Source organism: Macaca nemestrina, chromosome 18 (assembly GCF_043159975.1).
Source record: "Macaca nemestrina isolate mMacNem1 chromosome 18, mMacNem.hap1, whole genome shotgun sequence".
NCBI lineage: Eukaryota > Metazoa > Chordata > Mammalia > Primates > Cercopithecidae > Macaca > Macaca nemestrina.
This window is the reverse complement of record NC_092142.1, coordinates 73,192,131-73,213,739: the sequence shown is the minus strand read 5'-3', so window position 1 is coordinate 73,213,739 and position 21,609 is coordinate 73,192,131. Positions and strand designations below refer to the sequence as shown.

The following is a 21,609-nucleotide window of genomic DNA, read 5'->3' as shown; positions in this document are numbered from 1 at the left end:
AAAAAATAAAAAATGAAAGTTTTTTTTTTTTTTTAGAGGTGAACTATTATAAGCCTAGATTTCCCCACCCATCGTTACTTTGGAACCTGTGCAAATCATAATTGAGCTTGAGCTTCTCCTTGGTGATATGACACTTTTGGTAACCTTCTCCAATTCTCGTGAAATAGAAATGGCAGGCACATAGAAAATGGGGAAGGTGCCAGGCGCGGTGGCTTATGCCTGTAATCCCAGCACTTTGGGAGGCCAAGGTGGGCGGATCACTTGAGGTCAGGAGGTCTAGCCTGACCAACATGGCGAAACCCTGTCTCTACTAAAAATATAAAAATGTAGCCAGGTGTGGTGGTACGTGCCTGTGATCCCAGCTACTTGGCAGGCTGAGGCAGGACAATCACTTGAACCTGGGAGGCGGAGGTTGCAGTGAGCCAATATCGTACCACTGCACTCTAGCCTGGGCGATAGAGTGAGACTCCGTCTCAAAAAAAAAAAAAAAAAAAAAGGAAAATGGGGAAGGTAGAATCTAAAGTACCAGGATATGGACAGATTGTCACCATGCAGAGAACCCCACCTGGCTTCCTTCTGTCTCCCAACCTCCCCCAGCCTTGATGTACCTTTTGTTTGGAATGCTGTGAGATCAGGTCTTCTCTTTGCAAGGGACCATAGATCACAGTTTTCTGGCTTTTTTTACTTCTTGTTGTTGAAGATTGGACATTAAGGGAAATGAATTCCCCCCCACCCCGGCCCGAGACAGTCTTGCTCTATTGCCCAGGCTGGAGTGCAGTGGCACAATTTCGGCTCACTGCAACCTCTGCCTCCTGGGTTCAAGCAATTCTCCTGCTTCAGCCTCCCGAGTGGCTGGTATTACAGGTGCCTGCCACCATGCTTGGCTAATTTATGTATTTTTAGTAGAGACAGGGTTTTACCATGTTGGCCAGGCTGATCTCGAACTCCTGACCTCATGATCTGCCCTCCTTGAACTCCCAAAGTGCTGGGTTTACAGACATGAGCCACCGCACCTGGCCTAAGAGAAACGAATACTGACCCTAGCTTTGTTGTGTGAATAATGTCATTGGTACAATAGAATGTAACTTCTCAGATTTCAAAGCCACCTAATCAAGCTACAATACATAACCTTTCACTTGAGAAGTAAGTTATCAGGGAGGAAATGTCTATCATAGGTCTGAGATCCTAACACAGGCACGATGAAGAATTGAGTGCTGTTTTTTCGCACTTTGTTACCACCTGTGTCCCACTTAGTAACCTTCATCTCTGCTATGAAGCTTAGCAAGGTTTAGGACCCTGACTTTTCTCCCAACTAATGTGGAATGCTGAATGTGAGTACAGGCCGTGTCATGCCGTGACACGTAGCTCTGTACCTCCAGGGAGGGACGACAGCAGCTTGTCAGGATTGTCTTTCCTTCTGGAGCATGCCTGATACACTCGGTAATTTTGAAAATTAGACTCCATTAGCCTGGAAATTGGGCTGGGCACAGTGGCTCACACTTGTAATCCCAGCACTCGGGAGGCCGGGGCAGGCAGATCACCTGAGGTCAGGAGTTTGAGACCAGCCTGACCAACATGGAGAAACCCCATCTCTACTAAAAATACAAAAAATTAGCCTGGCACGGTGGCGCGTGCCTGTAATCCCATCTACTTGGGAGGCTGAGGCTGGAGAATCGCTTAAACCTAGGAGGCGGAGGTTGCGGTGAGCCGAGATTGTGCCACTGCACTCCAGCCTGGGCAACAAGAGCAAAACTCCATCTCCAAAAAAAAAAAAAAAAAAAAAGACTACGTTAGCCTGGAAAGCTCTTTTGAATAGAAACAACTTCAGAGTCTAGTGGATATTGGCTACTCAGGTCGCGAATCTGTGTCTTGGGCTTTGATAGACTACTCTTGTCTGTCTAGCTTTGATGTATGATCTGAAGGTTCCCCGCTGGGACTTCCAGACCGGTAGGCAGTTACGCACCTCTCCTCTCTACGACCGGCTGGATGCACAGGGAGCCAGGTGGATGGAGAAACACGGATTTGAGAGGCCAAAGTACTTTGTTCCCCCTGACAAGGGTAAGAAGTCACGTTCTCATTTTTGCTCTTTTTTTTTTTTTTGTACTGGGAATTAATAAAATGTATTTTCAAGTGCATAAGCTAGAATGTGTTACAGAAGAATAAGAACCACCTGGACTACACTAAACTCTACAGGGAGACTCTCCAGTGTAAGTTCCCTCATTTTCTTTCCACCTTGTGATTTTTCCATTCCGTAGACCTCCTGGCATTGGAGCAGAGCAAGACTTTCTATAAGCCAGATTGGTTTGACATCGTGGAGTCTGAAGTCAAGTGCTGTAAGGAAGCTGTGTGTGTCATTGACATGTCCTCTTTCACAAAGTTTGAGATAACAGTAAGTATTTGGGAACCAAAATAATGGATTAGGAAACTGCATATTTATTGAATGCCTTTTGTTTTTCTTCTTCAAAACTGATTCCTGAGTGGGTGCAGTGGCTCATGCTTGTTTTCCCAGCACTTTGGGAGGCCAAGGGGGCATGGATCACCTGAGGTCAGGAGTTCAAGACCAGCCTGGCCAAGATGGTGAAAGCCCGTTTCTACTAAAAATACAAAAATTAAGGCCAGGAGGGGTGGCTCACACCTGTAATCCCAGCAGTTTGGGAGGCCAAGACGGCAGATCACCTGAGATCAGGAGTTCAAGACCAGCCTGGCCAACGTGGCGAAATCGTCTCTACCAAAAATACAAAAAATTAGCCAGGCGTGGTGGCGGGCACTTGTAATCCCAGCTACTTGGGAGGCTGAGGCAGGAGAATTGCTTGAAACCAGGAGATGGAGGCTGCAGTGAGCTGAGATTGCACCGTGGCACTCCAGCCTGGGTGATAAGAACGAATGTCTCAAAAAAAAAAAAAAAAAAGCCGGGCGTGGTGGCGGGCGCTTATAATCCCAGCTAGTAGGGAGGCTGAGGCAGGAGAATCACATGAACCCAGGAGGTGGTAGTTGCAGTGAGCTGAGATTGTGCCACGGCACTCAGCCTGGGCAACAGAGTGAGACTCCATCTAAAAAATAACACAAAAACAAAAAACTGATTTCTTAAGAATTCTGGTATATTTTTGTGTTTCATCTGTATCGTAACATTTTTCTGAAATTTTAGCTCCTTGTTTCAGATTTTTGATTTGCTAGAGAGGCCTGTTTATCATAAGAATCAATAGCTAGCATTGCCTGGAGCTTCTTGCAGTGGAGTACGTCTGCAAATGTTGTCACGTGGGAATTGGCTGATTGAATTTTCTCAGTGAGGTTCATTGCTGGTGGGGCCATGTGGCCCAGCCAGGTGCTCTCACGCTCACTCTCTCTTGTTTCATTCCCTAACCCTGCAGTCCACTGGGGATCAGGCATTAGAAGTTCTACAGTACCTCTTTTCCAATGACCTGGATGTGCCTGTGGGCCACATTGTGCATACCGGCATGCTCAACGAGGGTGGAGGGTATGAAAATGACTGCAGCATAGCACGACTGAACAAGCGCAGGTGAGATGAGCTGCCGTTGTCTCTGCTCCCTCCAACACATTGATTCCTTAGGGGTACTGTAGCAGAGGCTTTCAGGAGCTTCTCCAGGAACCATAAATCCCAGGGACTAAGAATCATTACATGAAATCAAAACCAGTTTATTAACAGTCCTAAACAAAAAGAAATCACCAGGAGGAAAATTTTAAAAAGCCCACCAGATTATGTACCCTAGTGGGAGAAGATGCCTTGTCTTTTTTTTTTTTTTTTTTTTGGAGACAGGGTCTGACTTTGTCACCCAGGCTGGAGTGCAGTGATGTGATCATGGATCCCTGCAGCCTCCACCTCCTGGGCTCAAGTGATCCTCCCACCTCAGCTTTCTAAGTAGCTGGGACCGCAGGTACCACCACCACACCCAGCCAATTTTTGTGTGTTTTGTAGAGATAGGATTTTGCCACATTGCCCAGGCTGGTCTTGAACACCTGAGCTCAAGCAATCCGCCCACCTTGGCCTCCCAAAGTGCTGGGATTACAGGCCTGAGCCACTGTGCCTAGCCGATGTCTTACGTTAATAAATCTGTATAATTTCTTGGCACTAACAGGAAGCTAGAATTTTGTTTTGTTGTTAGGTGGTATATCCTAGAATGGTGCTACTGGCCTTCTGTGAAAGCTAAGAAATCTTTTCCTAGTGTTTGCCTCATTGCTTTGAAACTAAGTAAGATTTGATTGTTTCTTGATCCTTTTTCTGCTGCCTGCTTTTGATTATTTTGGGGTCTCACTTTTCAGTTTCTTCATGATCTCTCCAACTGACCAGCAGGTCCACTGTTGGGCTTGGCTTAAGAAACACATGCCGAAAGACAGCAACCTGCTCCTGGAGGACGTCACCTGGAAGTACACAGGTACGGGGGCCTCAGGCTCTGCCACGTGGAAAAGGCCAGCAGATGCAGATATGTCTTCCACGTTTGCCTTCTTTACATTTGACCCTCAAAAATGAACGTTAGAGTTAGCATAGAAGAGGCTCTCTGGTCATAGGAAATTGATCTCTAGGGCGCAGTGGCTCACGCCTGTAATCCCAGCACTTTTGGAGGCCGAGGTGGGCAGATCACTAGGTCAGGAGTTCAAGACCAGCTTGGCCTATATGGTGAAACCCCATCTCTACTAAAAATACAAAAATTAGCTGGGCATGGTGGCACATGCCTATAGTCCCGGCTACTTGGGAGGCTGAAGCAGAAGAATCACTTGAATCTGGGAGGCAGAGGTTGCAGTGAACCCAGATCGCACCACTGCACTCCATCCTAGACAAGTGAGACTCCGTCTCAAAAAAAAAAAAAAGAAAAGAAAATTGAAGGCTGGACACAGTGGCTTACACCTGTAATCCCAGCACTTTGGGAGGCCAAGGTGGGCGGATCATGAGGTTGGGAGTTCAAGACCAGCCTGGCCAACATGATGAAACCCCATCTCTACTAAAAATACAAAAATTAGCTGGACATGGTGCACGCCTATAGTCCCAGCTACTTGGAAGGCTGAGGCAGGAGAATCGTTTGAGTCTGGGAGGCAATGGTTGCAGTGAGCCGAGATCATGCCATTGTACTGTAGCCTGGGCAACAGAGCAAGACTTTGTCTCAAAAAAAAAAAAAAGTAGATTTCTAAGACTTTTTTTTTTTTTTTTTTTTTTTTTTTTTGAGACAGGATCTTGCTCTGTTGCCCAAGCTGGAATGTAGTTGCACCATCGTAACTCACTGCAGCGTCAACCTCCTGGGCTCAAGCAGTCCTCCCACCTCAGCCTCCAGAGTAGCTGGAACCACAGGCACATGCCACTCCACCTAACTAATTTTTAATTATATTTATTTATTTATGTATTTGTTTGTTTATTTTGAGATGGAGTCTCACTCTGTTGCCCAGGCTGGAATGCAGTGGTGCGATCCCCCCTCACTGCAACCTCTACCTCCTGGGTTCAAGCGATTCTCCTACCACAGCCTCCTGAGTAGCTGAGATTACAGGCACATGCCACCATGCCAATTTTTTTTTTTTTTTGAGGCAGAGTGTTGCTCTGTCGCCCAGGCTGGAGTGCAGTGGTGTGATCTCGGCTCACTGAAAGCTCTGCCTTCCAGTTTCACGCCATTCTCCTGCCTCAGCCTCCCAAGTAGCTGGGACTACAGGCGCCCACCACCACGCCCAGCTAATTTTTTGTATTTTTAGTAGAGACGGGGTTTCACCATGTTAGCCAGGATGGTCTCAATCTCCTGACCTCGTGATCCACCCACCTCGGCCTCCCAAAGTGCTGGGATTACAGGCGTGAGTTATTTTTTATATTTTTGGTAGAGATGGGTTTCACCATGTTGGTAAGGCTGGTCACGAACTTCTGACCTCAGATAATCCACCCACCTTGGTCTCCCAAAGTGCTCAGATTACGGGCATGAGCCACCATGCCCAGCCCCTTCCTCTTTTTGTAGGTGAAGTGTGAAATGAGTTAGTGCTTTGGTTTCTATTTGTTTTGTTCACTGCTATATCCCCTACAGCTTGCATGTAGGAGGTCATTTATTTTTTGAATGAATGAGTAAATTTTAAAGTTTTTTTTTTTTTTTAATAAGTACCTAATTTTTCTTATTTTTTTTTTTTTGAGACGGTGTCTTGCTCTCTCGCCCAGGCTGGAGTGCAGTGGCGCAGTCTCGGCTCACTGCAAGCTCCACGTCCCATTCTCCTGCTGCAGCCTCCCAAGTAGCTGGGACTACAGGCTCCCACCACCATGCCCGGCTAATTTTTTGTATTTTTAGTAGAGACGGGGTTTCACCGTGTTAGCCAGGATGGTATTGATCTCCTGACCTCGTGATCCGCCCCATCTCGGCCTCCCAAAGTGCTGGCATTACAGGCGTGAGCCACCGCGCCCAGCCATGAGTACCTAATTTTTAAGGATGACTTGGTTCCCTGATTTTCTCACCCTCAGCCGTCTCAACTTAATCCCTCCCGCCCTCCTACCTAACTGATCTTGCTCCTTGGCCCCACCAGCGTTTGCTCTCCCAGGCCCTCATTCTCAATTCCTTGTAGTAGCGAATATGATTTACGTCCTGCTCCTGGATTGGCATGCTACAGAATGTTACTGAATAAAAGTCATGTTCTAGCCTGGCTTAGGATGGATGATGTGTAATTAGCACAAGCTGATATCCCAAACACCGGTGTCTGGAATAATGCTTTCCTTATGTAGTAAGCATTAGGATATCTTTGAAGTGGATTTAGCTTCTCCGAATTTAAAGTCCATATACTTTTTGGTTGGGCAGATCTCCTCCGGGTACTGATTTGGGTTGGGGCTTCTTCCATCACTTAGCCGTGCTGGGAAAAGGAGGAGAACGGAAATTGTGTGGGCAGTTATGGCCAGCCGTGCTGCATTCACAGGCCCTGTTGGCAGAGGTGTATTCACCAGAATCGGGGTGCTTAGCATCCATCCTTGGAGTGCCTAAGCAAAGGGACGTATTCCTGGTCTCAGCACCCAGGCCTGGCTATAGCTGAGCAAGTCTAGAGTAGACCTTTCCGATTGGCTCACCTGTTCAGCAGGAGAGCTGGACATCTCTTGTTCTTTTCCATTTAGCCCTCAATCTGATTGGCCCTCGAGCTGTGGATGTGCTGTCCGAGTTGTCCTATGCCCCTATGACTCCAGACCACTTCCCAAGCCTCTTTTGCAAGGTGAGTGCTGATAAAGTTCTGTTTTTAAATGGGTAGAGAATGTGTCTTTCATAGCGGTGGCAGCTCCCTGTTCTTACTATGGTGTTAACACCCACAAAGTGTGTCTTGGCTGGGTGAGGTGGCTCATGTCCCAGCACTTTAGGTGGCTAAGGCAGGTGGATCACCCAAGGTCAGGGGTTTGAGACCAGCCTGGCCAACATGGTGAGACCCTGTCTCTGTTAAAAATACAAAAATTAGCCAGGTGTGGTCACACACGCCTATAATCCCGGCTACTTGTGAGGCCGAGGCTCGGGAATCACTTGAACCCGGGAGGCAGAGGTTGCAGTGAGCCGAGAACACGCCACTGCACTCCACCTGGGTGACAGAGTGAGACTATGTCTCAAATAAAAGAGTGCGCTGGGCCGGGCACGGTGGCTCAAGCCTGTAATCCCAGCACTTTGGGAGGCCGAGACGGGCAGATCACGAGGTCAGGAGATCGAGACCATCCTGGCTAACACAATGAAACCCCGTCTCTACTAAAAATACAAAAAAATTAGCCGGGCGAGGTGGCGGGCGCCTGTAGTCCCAGCTACTCGGGAGGCTGAGGCAGGAGAATGGCGTAAACCCGGGAGGCGGAGCTTGCAGTGAGCTGAGATCCGGCCACTGCACTCCAGCCTGGGCGACAGAGCCAGACTCCATCTCAAAAAAAAAAAAAAAAAAGAGGCCAGGTGCAGTGGCTCATGCCTGTAATCCCAGCACTCTGGGAGGCCGAGCTGGGCAGATCATGAAGTCAGGAGTTCAAGACCAGCCTGGCCAACTGGCAAAACCCCATCTCTACTAAAAATACAAAAATTAGTCGGATGTGGTGGTACATGCCTGTAATCCTAGCTACTCGGGATGCTGAGGCAGGAGAATCACTTGAACCTGGGAGGCGGAGGTTATAGTGAGCCGAGATCGTGCCATTGCACTCCAGCCTGGGCAATATATTGAGTGCGATTCTACCTCAAAAATAAATAATAAATAAATAAATACAAAAATACAAAAATTAGCCAGGCGTGGTGGTGCATGCCTGTGGTCCCAGCTACTCGGGAGGCTGAGGCAGGAGAATGGCTTGAACCTGGGAGGCAGATGTTGCAGCCATTGCACTCCAGGTTACTGCACAAGATTGCGCCATTGCACTCCAAGTTAAGTGACAGAGCAAGACTCTGTCTCAAAAAAAAAAAAAAAAAAATGTGCTGCCCTTCATTAGCAAAGAAGTGACTGAGTATATTTATTTGTTGTTATTATTTTGAGGCAGAGTTTCACTCTTGTTGCGCAGGCTGGCATGCAATAGTGAGATCTCGGCTCACTGCAACTTCCACTTCCCGGGTTCAGGCGATTCTCCTGTTTCAGCCTCCTGAGTAGCTGGGATTATAAGTGCCCACCACTATGCCCTGCTAATTTTTTGTATTTTTAGTAGAGACAGGGTTTCACCATGTTGGCCAGCCTGGTCTCGAACTCCTGACCTCAGGTGATCCGCCCACCAAGGCCTCCCAAAGTGCTGGAATTACAGGTGTTAGCCACTGTGCCTGGCCTTATCTGTTTATTTTTTACACTCCAAGCTTTCCTTATTTGATAAGCATTAGGATATCTTTGAAGTGGATTTAGGTTCTCTAAATGTAAAGTCTGTATGCTTTTTGGTTTCTGTAACACTGGATCAAAATTTGAAGTTACAGGATTATGACGCACACAAAAATGCCTGTCGAAGTTAGGTCCCTTCTCTCCATGCGGTGTGGTCTCTTTTCTGTACACAGAGTAACTTCTGTGTCTGTGGCATCTTCAGAGAAGAAATGGCGTAGGTGAATCTCTGAACTTCTTACATAATTTTCTTTCCTGTAAGTGGCTACCAGAGCTGAGTGAAACAAACTGTAATCGAATGAAAGCAATGACAACAGAATCCTCCCCAGGAAGCAGCTGATTAGAGACAGCCAAACGGACAGACATCTTGGCAACCTGTAACCAGCAACTTCCAGGCAGTTACTGATGGAGACTCTTGGAAGTTCACCCAAAGTTGGTAACACCTACAAATTGTTTCACAGTTTTCCTTCTCCGAGGCAAAGTGAAGCAACAGAAAACTCTCCACTGTTAGCTGTCAGTGGACCCCTCCCAGTGTTCACTCTCCTGCTTGGAAGAGTGACCCGTATGCTCAACACCCGGCGAGTGCCACATCCTGTCAGCCTCCTATGGAAGCACTTCACTTCAGTGCTGTCTGGGACTTTCCACTTTCCTTTATAGGAACAGTGATTGCATCAGTGGCCGCTGTTAGGGAACTGAGCATCTATGTAACATGTCCTGAGAATCAGAAGCCCGTCTTTGACCCCAGGATAGCAGATGAATCATGTCTGTGGGCATCCGGCATCATCTTTTGTATGGCAGGTGGCCAGGGTTTGTCTGTTGAGTCCCCCAGAGAAGACACTCGCCTTGTCCTCATTGTGCCTGCAACCCCCGACTAACACAAGGACCTGGCAAAGAGGAATATTTTGTGCTTGTCAAAGACTTCCCTCCACTCTCCACCATCAGCTTGGCTAAAACTCCTGAGATGGTAACAGTAGCAAGTAGAGGTGTCACAGAGGCAGTGCTCCATTCTCAGTGCCTCAGGACCTGGAAATTCACCGCTTTCAGGATGAAATTCTTGCCTTGGCGTCTGTTTCACTCAACAGTAAGCAGAGGGTGCAGCACTAATGAAAGGTTTCCCCAGGCGTCCCACCTTAACAAGCAATGTGAGTGCCCAGGCTGACTGCTAACTTTGTCCCTGCAGGAGATGAGCGTGGGCTATGCAAATGGGATCCGGGTGATGAGCATGACGCACACAGGAGAGCCAGGATTCATGCTGTACATCCCCATAGAGGTGAGAGGGCACCCTTCCCTTCTTCCCACAACCACTGTGGGGTGCCGGCACTCCCGGCATTCACCAGCACTGGCAGGTTTGGAGAGCTGTATCTGATTGGGCCTTGGGAACTGAGGTAGGCTGCATTGAAGAGATTTGACCATTTTTAACTAAGTTATATAAGTTTTTTTGAATAGGTAATACATTTAAAAAGTCTTTGGCGCCGTCTGATCAGTTCTCACCAACTGTCACCAATAATATTAGTATTTAATATGGCACTTGAGATTTGTATGCATATTGCAAGCAAATTTATAATTAATTTTTTTTTTTTTTGAGACACAGTCTCACTCTGTTGCCCAGGGTGGAGTGCAATGGCATGACCATGGCTCACTGCAGCCTCGACCTCCTGGGCTCAAGCCACCCTCCCACCTCAGCCTCCCGAGTAGCTGGGACTGTAGGCATGTGTCACCATACCTGGCTAATTTTTGTAATTTTTTGTAGAGACGGATTTTGCCATGTCACTCAGGCTGGTCTCAAACTCCTGACCTCAGGTGATACACCCACCTTGTCCTCCCAAAGTGCTGGGATTATAGGTGTGAGCCACCATACCCAGCCAAGCCCCCTTTTTAAAAACAGAAATGGAAGCATACTGCTATTCGTCATCCTGGGTTTTTTTTTTTTTCACTTCACAATTTTTTTTGTTTTGATTGAGGCAGAGTCTCACTCTGTCACCTAGGCTGGAGTATAGCGGCATAATTTCAGTTCACTGCAACCTTTGCCTCCCAGGTTCGAGTGATTCTCCCGCCTCAGCCTCCCAGGTAGTTGAGATTACAGGTGCACACCACCATGCCTGGCTGAATTTTGTATTTTTAGTAGAGATGGGGCTTCACCATGTTGCCCAGGCTTATCTCCAATTCCTGACCTCAAGTGGTCCACACACCTCGGCCTCCCAAAGTGCTGGGATTACAGGCGTGAGCCACTGCACCCAGCGTCACTTCACAATTTGTCTTAGAGCTCTTTCTTTGTTGGTGCCTAAAGAAAAAGAGCTTCCTTGTTCTTCTTTTCTTTATTTTTTAACAGTGGCATAGCATTCCATTCATTCATTCATTCCATTCATTCTAATTCATTCCGATACTAATAGACATTTATGATATTTCTAGTCTTTTGCTGTTATAAAAAGGTCTGCAGGCTGAGTTCAGTCTAATCATATGCAAATAGTAATAGTTTCTTCTTTTTCCACAATCTTTTCTTTCTTTTTTTTTTTTTTGAGATGAAGTCTCACTCTTATGCCCCAGGCTGGAGTGCAGTGGCGCAATCTAGGCTCACCGCAACCTCCGCCTCCCGGGTTCAAGCGATTCTCCTGCCTCAGCCTCCCGAGTAGCTGGGATTACAGGGCGTGCCACCACACCCAACTAATTTTTGTATTTTTAGTAGAGACGGGGTTTCACCATGTTGGCCAGGCTGGTTTTGAACTCCTAACCTTAGATGATCCGCCCACCTCGGTCTCCCAAAGTGCTGGGATTACAGGCATGAGCTGCCACGCCCGGCCCACAGTCTTTCTTCCCATAATTTCCTTCCTTTGTCCTATTGTGACAGGTAGCAACGATTGTAGGCATGCTTGTTTTCTTCTTGATGTTAGTCATATTACTTTTAGTGATAGGTTTTCTCTTAAATTTTTTTTTGTTGTTGTTGTTGTTTTTTGTTTTTTGTTTTTTTTGAGACGGAGTCTCGCTCTGTCGCCCAGGCTGGAGTGCGGTGGCCGGATCTCAGCTCACTGCAAGCTCCGCCTCCCGGGTTCACGCCATTCTCCTGCCTCAGCCTCCCGAGTAGCTGGGACTACAGGCGCCCACCACCTCGCCCAGCTATTTTTTTGTATTTTTTTAGTAGAGACGGGGTTTCACCGTGTTACCAGGATGGTCTCGATCTCCTGACCTCGTGATCCACCCGTTTTGGCCTCCCAAAGTGCTGGGATTACAGGCTTGAGCCACCGCGCCTGGCCTAAATTTTTTTTTTTTTTGGTGAGATAAGGCATTGCTCTATCACCCAGACTGGCTTATTGCAGCTTGACCTCCCAGGCTGAAGTGATCCTCCTGCCTCAGCCTCCTGAATAGCTGGGACTACAGGCATGTACCAACATTCCCAGCTAATTTTTTAATTTTATTTTTGTAGAGGCAGGGTCTTGCTATGTTGCCTAGGCTGGTCTCAGATTCCTGGACTCTAGTGATCCTCTCGCCTCAGCCTCCCGAAGTGTTGAGATTACACGTGTGAGCCACTGCCCCGACCTTATTTACTACCATTTTTTAGTGCAGTGGCATGATCATAGCTGACTGCAGCCTTCAACCTCTGGGCTCAAGCAGTCCTCCCACCTCAGCTTCCTGAGTAGGTAGGACCACAGGTGCCCAGCTATTTTGTTTTTTAAATTTATTGTTTAGACAGAGTCTCCCATTGTTGCCCAGGCTGGAGTGCAGTGGCACTATCTCGGCTCACTGCAAGCTCTGCCTCCCAGGTTCAAACGATTCTCCTGCCTCAGCCTCCTGAGTAGCTGGGACTACAGGCGCCCGCCACCACACCTGGCTAATTTTTTGTATTTTTAGTAGAGACAGGGTTTCACCGTGTTGGCCAGGATGGTCTCGATCTCCTGACCTCGTGATCTGCCTGCCTTGGCCTCCCAAAGTGCTAGGATTACAGGCATGAGCCACCGCACCCGGGCTATTTTTTTTTTTTTTATAGCAATGAGAGTCTGCATATGTTGCCCAGGCTGGACTCTAACTCTAGCCTCAAATGATCTTCTCATCTCAGCCTCCCAAAGTGTTGGGATTACCGGCATGAGCCACTGTGTCCAGCCCTCTTTTAACTATTTGAGCCACTGTGCCCGACCCTTTTTAAATTATTAAAGCACAGATATATCAGCGCATGAAATTTCATCTGCTTTTCCACACTCAGAAGTATTACAACAATATGAAGATGAAGAGATTGTTCAAGACTTGGGAAGAGTTTAAACAGATGCAGCTGCCATGGTTGGCCTGTGCAGACATATTGATTCTGAAGTGCCACCCAGTGGTTCAGGTGTTGTCACCTAGATGCTTGTGGTCACACCTCATCAGGAAGGGGAGGCTCTGTGGCTCTGGCAGCTTCATCCTTGCTTGGAGGCCTTGGTTTCGGCTTTCTGATTTCCCTGAGCTGTTCCCTTTCTTATGATTTTTCATGAGTCAAAGAGATTGTTTGTGCCACTCTTGGGTTCTCTATAAGCTGGCTTTTGTCCGGGAAGCTTATGTTTGTCTCTTTGAGAAAAGGTCTTCCAAAACATGGGGGCACATGGCAGATTCTCGTTTTGTTCACACTAAATCTCTGGTATTTTGTGAGAAGAATGAGTGAACGGTGGAGACCCACTCTTCTCTTTGATTTTGCCAACATTAGTCATGTAGTTGGATCTGGCCCAACGCTTGTCACCTGGTTACCTCTTTCTTCCTTGGCCATCCTCTTAGCTAAAGAACCGGGGATTGAGCTTGAGGTGGGAGAGCACCACGCTCCCCGGAGACGCCAGCTCTGTCTTCTCCTCATTCTGCCGCGTTCTGTGGGTCTCCTGCACCCACCTTGGCTGATTCAGGTGTTTCCCTTATACACATACCACAGGCAAGTGTTGCATGCAATAGCTTGGATTCCTTTTTTCCACATTTAAAGTTGTCTTCCGGGCACAGTGGTTCATGCCTGTAATTCCAGCACTTTGGGAAGCAAAGGTGGGCGAATCACCTGAGGTCAGGAGTGCTAGAGCAGCCTGGTCAACATGGCGAAACCTCGTCTCTAAAAATACAAAAAGTAGCCGGGTGTGGTGGCAGGCGCCTATAATCTCAGCTACTCAGGAGGCTGAGGCAGGAGAATCACTTGAACCCGGGAGGTGGAAGTTGCATTGAGCCAAGATAGCACCACTTCACTCCAGCCTGGGCGGAAGAGCAAAACTCTGTCTCAAAAATAAAATTAAAAAAAAAAAAAAAGAAATAAAATGAAGTAAAATAATTGATCGTAGTGGTCTGTTTGGTAGATGCCTGTTCAGCTACAGTGGTGCAGTTTATAGAAACATACTGCGCTAGGATAAAGAACTGCAGTATTACTGAAGCTGGTTCTTTGCTGTGTCTTGCTTTCGATTTCATTTTATAGTTTTTAAAGCAAACAGTGTAGTCTCATTTTTGTTGGACTTTAAACTTAACAGTGTATGTTCAGACAGGGATTTAATATTTGCCTTCAGTTTGGAAAACCTTCTGTTCACTGATCTGATAATGTACATGTTTCTGAAACCAAGAAAAGAGCAACTTGAGAGCCTGAATGCTATGGGACACGAGCAGGCGAGCCCTGCCTTCCTGGCTCCCCCACCGTCATCCGATGTGTGCACACGTCTCGAGTTACGTGTGAGAGCTGGGCCTCACAGCTTGGGCCAGCACATGAGGGCATGACAGTGGTTGGGAAACTGGAGCAAAAGAACAAAGCCAGAATCAGATGAAGACCCTGGAGCATTAGTGGACTGTTTTAGAAACGATGATGAGACTGGCCATTTACCAAATGGTGAGAGTGCTTCTACAAATTATTATGTAAAAGTTGCTGTGTGCTAGAATTACCACACAAGACATTTTAGAGAGGTAAAAAGACATGGATCCTGCTGTCATGGAGCTTAAGTCCAGGCTGGGGTGACCCCAGCTTATCACCCCTGGACTATGCCCTAAGTGTGTCAAGGATGAGACATCCTGGGAGTTTTATATGCCTCCTCTCTTGTCCATGTTAATAGTGTGAGCCATCACCTCTTCCAGACATGCTTCATGCTTAATTCTGAAGGTCTACTGCTTACTAACTTTCCATCTCTTCCTATAGTACGCCCTGCATGTGTACAATGAAGTGATGAGTGTTGGCCAGAAATACGGAATCCGGAATGCTGGGTATTATGCTCTTCGCAGTCTCCGAATTGAGAAGTTTTTTGCCTTCTGGGGTCAGGATATAAATAACCTCACCACACCCCTGGAATGTGGACGAGAGTCTCGGGTGAAATTAGAAAAGGTACTGTGTTTATCCAGACTCCACTTTCACTCAGCTTTCTGAGTAGTGAATCTGCACTAGACTAGGAAGAAGAACTGATATGAGAGGAAAAAGGAAAAAGATTGAGGCCTTGATGTTAGCATCAGGTAAATGAGAACGAAAACTTTATAGGGTAAAATATCTTCAAATGAAAACATAATAATGGTGGCTCATGCCTGAATCCCAGAACTTTGGGAGGCTGAGGCAGGCGGATCACCTGAGGTCAGGAGTTCAAGACCAGCCTGGCCAACATGGTGAAACCCGTCTCTACTAAAAATACAAAAAGTAGGCTGGGTGCAGTGGCTCATGCCTGTAATCCCAACACTTTGGGAAGCCGAGGCGGGCAGGTGGATCATTAGGTCAGGAGATTGAGATCATCCTGGCTAACATGGTGAAACCCCGTCTCTACTAAAAATACAAAAAATTAGCTGGGCGTGGTGGCTGGTGCCTGTAGTCCCAAGTTACTTGGAGGCTGAGGCAGGAGAATGGCGTGAACCTGGGAGGCAAAAAAACAAAACAAAACAAAGCAAAACAAAAAAATACGAAAAATAGCCAGCGTGGTGGTCGGCACCTGTAGTTCCAGCTACTCGGGAGGCTAAGGCAGGAGAATCACCTGAACCTAGCAGGTGGAGGTTGCAGTGAGCCAAGATTGCACCACTGCACTCCAGCCTGGGTGATAAAGCAAGACTCCGTCTCAAAAAAAAAGAAAACATAATAAATAGACAACACTTGGTCAGATGCAGTGGCTCACAACTGTAATCCTAGCACTTTGGGGAGGCCAAGGCAGGAGGATCACTTGAGCTCAGCCTGGGCAATACAGCAAGACCTCGTCTCTGTATTAAAATTAAAAAACAACAAACAAAAAAACCCACTTATTTCTAGTACTTTCTGGGAGGCTATTCCGAGTTAATTATGGTGATGCATTAATATGCCACGAATATTTGTACAAACTAGTTATCTTTTGGTCAGCTGCCTAATTTTTGTGGGCTTTTTCTTTTGTTTTTGATTTTGAGGTGGGGTCTTTTTCTGTCACCCAGGTTGGAGTGCAGGGGCGCAATGTTGGCTCACTGCAGTGCCCTCACATGTTCAGGTGATTCTCCCACTTCAGCCTCCCAAGTAGCTGGGACCATAGACTGTCACCACACCCAGCTAATTTTTTGTATTTTGGTAAAGACAGTTTTGCCACATTGGCCAAGGTGGTCTCGAACTCCTGAGCTCAGGTGATCCGCCCTCCTTGGCCTCCCAAAGTGCTGGGATTACAGATGTGAGACACCACACCCGGCCTAATTTTTTTGGTTTTTTTGTTTTGGGCAGATCACCTGAGGTCACGAGTTCGAGACCAGCCTGGCCAACATGGTGAAACCCCATCTCTAGTAAAAATATAAAAATTAGCTGGACGTGGTGGTAGGCACCTGTAATCCCAGCTACTCGGGAGGATGAGACGTGAGAATTGCCTGAACCTGGGAGGAAGAGGGTCCAGTGAGCTGAGATCATGCCACTACACTCCTACCTGAGTGACAGAGCAAGGCTCCATCTCCAAAAAAAAAAAAAAGTAATAACTCATTTTGGGAAATATAAAAAAGGAAACTAAAATCACCCACATTTTGTCTATTTAAAGATAATCACTATTTTTTTTTTCTTCTTTTCTTGAGACGGAGCTTCATTCTTGTTGCCCAGGCTGGAGTGCAATGGCATGATTTTTGGCTCACTGCAACCTCTGCCTCCTGGCTTCAAGTGATTCTCCTGCCTCAGCCTCCCAAGTAGCTGGGATTTCAGGCATGTGCCACCACGCCCAGCTAATTTTTTTTTTTTTTTTTTTTTTTTTTTTTTTTTCAGTAGAGATGGGGTTTCTCCAAGTTGGTCAGGCTGGTCTTGAACTCCTGACCTCAGGAGATCCGCCCGCCTCGGCCTCCCAAAGTGCTGGGGTTACAGGCGTGAGCCACCGCAACTGGCCAATATAAAAAACATTCTTCTAAAGTACTGTACTGACAGGGTATTTTATTAAGTGAGTGAGTTTTTTTCCTAAATGTTTTTGTTCTATCTGGTCTTGTGACTTTATGTTTATAAAATAGGCAACAAAATGTGTACCTCTGTTGTTACAAAAATTACCAAGCGGTCTTTTATATTTCACATGCAGTTTTTCACATGGTGGAAATCACACCATTTCCCAAAAGCTGGCAGGGTTGTGGTTGGAGGCGGCTGTGCCCCTCTCTGTGTCATTGCTGTGACACCAGGGGACCCTTCCCACGGTGCTGCTTTCTGTGCCGAGGGTCTGAGTGTCGCTGGATGACTTGGCAGTTCCTTTCTTTCTTAGGGCATGGATTTCATTGGTCGTGATGCCCTCCTGCTGCAGAAGCAGAATGGAGTGTATAAACGCCTCACCATGTTCATCCTGGACGACCATGACACAGACCTAGACCTTTGGCCTTGGTGGGGAGAGCCCATTTACCGGAATGGGCAGTACGTTGGCAAGACCACCAGCAGTGCCTACAGCTACAGCCTAGAGCGCCACGTTTGCCTGGGCTTTGTTCACAACTTTTCCGAGGACACGGGGGAAGAGCAGGTGGTGACAGCGGATTTTATCAACCGGGGAGAGTATGAGATTGACATCGCGGGATACCGCTTCCAGGCCAAGGCCAAGCTCTACCCCGTCGCCTCCCTCTTCACCCAGAAGCGCCGAAAGGATGACATGGAGCTGAGTGACTTACATGGGAAGTGATGCCAGGGCAACCTCACCTTCTCCCCATCATCTTGTCCTGGAGCGGGCGTCTCCTTGGAGCTTTTCTTCCTTCTGCCTCCGTTCCTCTTATGGAGCTTTTGCCTCCCATCTCTCATCTCCTTGATATAATTTTGAACTTGACCTACTTTAAAAATTTTTGCTCTGCAGCCTTCCTTGTCCTTCCACCTCCTCCTCCTAATAGTCACTCTGGACTCTTTTTCCCTTCCCACCCCCACTCAGCTTTCATGGTGGCAGGAGGTGTGTCTGACAGGCAGGACAGAAACAAGCTCCACTGTGGACATGAGTGACGGTGACAGCTGCTTTCAAATTCTGCATCTCAAAGCAGAGCAAGCTGGGGTGGTGCAGGCCTCGGGGCACGAGTCCCTCTCCCTTGGGTTGCATTTTCTTGGAGCAGCCTATTAATTCTGCTGGGGTTGCCGTGTGTCGGATGCAGCCCTGAGGGGCAGCTCGTTCTGTTCCGCTGTGCTGTGGGCTGGCACTCGATACCTCTGGCAAGAGGATGATCATCTACCTCACTGATGAGAGGCATCGCACAGACGTTCTCTGGTCTGTAGTGGAGATAAGCAGTTAACCGGGCACCACCCTCATCCTCCCTGCAGAAGCTGTTAGCAGACCTTTGGGCCAGGGCAGCCTCCCTATAATTTTCTTCATCTCTTGCTGATCTCTATAATAAGGTTGCTTTTTCTTTCTTAGTTGAGTAAGCAAGTAAGCCACAGTGGTTGAAAGGGAAAAACCATGTTGCCTTGTGTGTTGCTTTTCCTAGTCAAAAGGGTCTGACCTCAGAATGTCCCCGCCGCAGTGACGCTGAGTGGTCTGCTGTGGAAACGATGCTGCTTTTCTCTCAGCTGTCCAAAGTTTAGCCGTCCCTCCCTCGTCTTCTCCCAGTGTGCCTGACTTTGTCAGGTCAGCCTCACCTGTCCCCTTCACAGTTGGCCCATAAAGTCATGTTTCTCTCCTTTTAGAACAGGGAGGGAAAGGGATCAGGTGTGTTGTCCTGGGCCCTTCAACCTTGTGGGCCGTGCTGAGTTCCAGAGAGCTGCCAGAATTCTGGGTTTGACTCTCCAGCACAGAGCAGAGCTCCACAGAGGTGACCCACATTAGTCCACTGAGAGTTCTGAGTCCAAGGGTTGTACGTTGCATAAGGCTAGAGACTGCTTTTCCTCCTTTCACCCCAGGCTCTTTGTTTCCCTCCACCCACCCTTCCATATCCTCTGGAAGACGACGTGCATGCCCAGGAGTGCCCTGCACTTCCAGGCAGTGTCTCTGTTTTCCCAAGGTGAAACTTAGATATCAGCAGTCCAGTCTCAACACTTCATTTTCCCCTTGCATATCAACTGCCCTAATCTGACTTTTTTTAAGTGCAAACAAACTGCTATAAAACATTTTGGTTAGCTAAACTCTAACCTTTGGTGTACTGGTATCTTGGAAGCATTAGCTCTGTTAGGTCTATAAGTGTATTAAGGGAGATCCTTCCATTTCATTAGAGCAGCTTAAAATGCTCAGGTGTCTGCCTTCTCTGGTGTTTCTTTGGGATCTCTGTTTACCCACTTAGGCTGGCTCCTTCTAGACATTTCTTGCCATTTCCCCAACTAGACCACTCCTAGTGATTACTGACTTTAGTGTCCACCTTTTTGGACAGTTCTAGTTGGCTTATTAAAGGAGCATATGATGAGAATTCTGTTTGGGGGTCTAGTTGTCTTAGAGCAAGTGTGTACTTAACTAGCCGAGAGATGCTGCCTCTAGGCAGAGAGGAGGAGAGGAGGAAAGGTGTTGCCGGCTGGAGGGTCAACCAGTGAACAGCAGCTGTGAGTGCCTTGGGAGAGGAGGAACAGGCCCTTGGGCAGATGCAGGCATTACCAGCAGGGAGCAGACTTACCTCCGAAGATGGAGACGGTTGACTGGGAGCTGCAGGCCTCCCCTGCTCTTCCAGACACATAGCATTTGCACCCTTCCAAAGCCGTCTTTGTAAAGGAAAATGTGTTTGTAATTGAATCCAGAATTTACTTACACATAGACATAACTCTTCAACCTTAACTTTGGCAATACGTTTGTGCTTTAACTGTTACATAGCAGTATCACCACTTACCAGGATCCAAATCGAAAGAATAAAAGCTGTCTCCGTAGTTTAAAATTGAATAGTGCCATCATCACAGTGTATTAGTCAAATAGAAGCTTCATCAGAAGTGTATCCCACATAGAGTTTTAAGACTTGGATTCTCGGCCGGGCACGGTGGCTCACGCTTGTAATCCCAGCGCTTTGGGAGGCTGAGGCGGGCAGATCACGAGGTCAGGAGATCAAGACCACGGTGAAACCCCGTCTCTTACTAAGAATACAAAAAATTAGCCGGGCGCCGTGGCGGGCGCCTGTAGTCCCCGCTACTCAGGAGGCTGAGGCAGGAGAATGGTGTGAACCCGGGAGGCGGAGCTTGCAGTAAGCCGAGGTCGAGATTGCGCCACTGCACTCCAGCCTGGGCTACTGAGCAAGACTCTGTCTCAAAAAAAAAAAAAAAAAAAAAAAGACTTGGATTCTCTTCTGCCCTTATTAATCTCCAACTAATTACTAGAGATTGACACGTTTTTAATTAGCTGTCCTTTCTAAGAAGTCAGGAAATCTGATGCTGTGTCCAAAATTATGCACTGTTTGTTGAACTAGAACCCTGGCCTCCTGTTAAATGACGTCTGTTACCCGCTCTGAGCAACAGAGTGCTTGTCTTGCTAGGAGAGGAGGATGGAGGGGTGAGCACTCAGGCTGTCAGTTGAAACACCTTGTCCGTGAATAGGGTCATACTCCTAAGACTGACAGGGTGCTGATCTTCTAGGACATCACTTGTTTATTGAGTGCCCCAAACATACAGCTTTGTAGCACTTTAGAGTTCATCCTTGAAGTCTCTCCTGGTTCATTCAAATATAGGCTGTGTGAGTCTGGTGGTTTTCTGTAATTGGTCTAATGTGAGCTCTTTGAACAGACAGATCTGATAGTGAATGACTCCCCTGCTTCTGGCATAATTGCTTTGCCTCTGTCTAGTGTCCAAGCCTCTTAGCTGGTCAAGAGGAGAGGGCAGCATAACTTCCTGACCATCAGTGTCAGACGTCGGAGCATTCTGGACTCCTGAGAGGCAGTGGCCTCTTGAGTGAACAGGGGGGGCCAGTAGATGCCCCAGATGCAGAGCCATGGCTGCAAATCCAGCAGGAATAAGGAGGGACAACCACAGCGTCCTCATCTGTGTGTCATTTCCAAGGGTTTGCCTTGTGTCTCAGCTCATTCTGGGGAGCCTGTTTGTCTTCTCTCCCTAGAGATTTGAAGGATTCTGGACTCTTGTACTTGGCTGTACTTGTACGTGACTGTACTTGGCTTTATGGAGTTGGGTGCTTTTTTCTCTCTGCAGTTACCTGTCATAGCATTTTGTGCTCACCATGGAGGACGGTCTCTGCCTTCTCTTGTCGGTGTATGCCATCTGAACCTAGGAACACAACGTGTATTGGCATAAACAGATGGAGACCCAGGGTTGAGGGTTGCCAGTTTTCTGTGGGCCTTCCCCTCCCTTGAAATGCCCTTAGTTACCTCCCCTTCATTGTCAGACCACGTGTGACTTCTTTTCCTAGCACTGCCAGGGTCATTGACTTCCATCTAAGCTTGCATCAGGAAGATGTTCCTTCTGTGATCGTTGGTACTGAAGCCAGAAAATCTCTCATTCAGGAACTCTGAGGAGCAAAAAGGGACAAACACTAACTGCTGAGCTGGGCCATTTGATCTCCTTTCACCTTGCATTGCTGTCACAGCACCTCAAATGAG

At 47.5% G+C, this 21,609-nt stretch overlaps 1 protein-coding gene across 4 annotated transcripts in view; it reads left to right on the top strand.

The window, feature by feature from the left end:
• The window catches only part of LOC105491286 (pyruvate dehydrogenase phosphatase regulatory subunit), a 46,063-nt gene extending 27,890 nt beyond the window's left edge, over positions 1 to 18,173 (top strand). For all 4 annotated transcript variants that reach the window (XM_011757521.3, XM_011757522.3, XM_071084936.1 and 1 more), the window contains 8 exons: positions 1,903 to 2,058; positions 2,256 to 2,389; positions 3,369 to 3,517; positions 4,279 to 4,391; positions 7,076 to 7,170; positions 9,947 to 10,036; positions 14,876 to 15,058; positions 17,391 to 18,173. In XM_011757521.3, the coding sequence (XP_011755823.2) occupies positions 1,903 to 2,058; positions 2,256 to 2,389; positions 3,369 to 3,517; positions 4,279 to 4,391; positions 7,076 to 7,170; positions 9,947 to 10,036; positions 14,876 to 15,058; positions 17,391 to 17,795 (1,325 nt within the window). In that variant the 3' untranslated portion in view covers positions 17,796 to 18,173. The remainder of the gene's footprint in view (positions 1 to 1,902; positions 2,059 to 2,255; positions 2,390 to 3,368; positions 3,518 to 4,278; positions 4,392 to 7,075; positions 7,171 to 9,946; positions 10,037 to 14,875; positions 15,059 to 17,390) is intronic.
• The last annotated feature ends 3,436 nt before the right edge of the window (positions 18,174 to 21,609 follow it).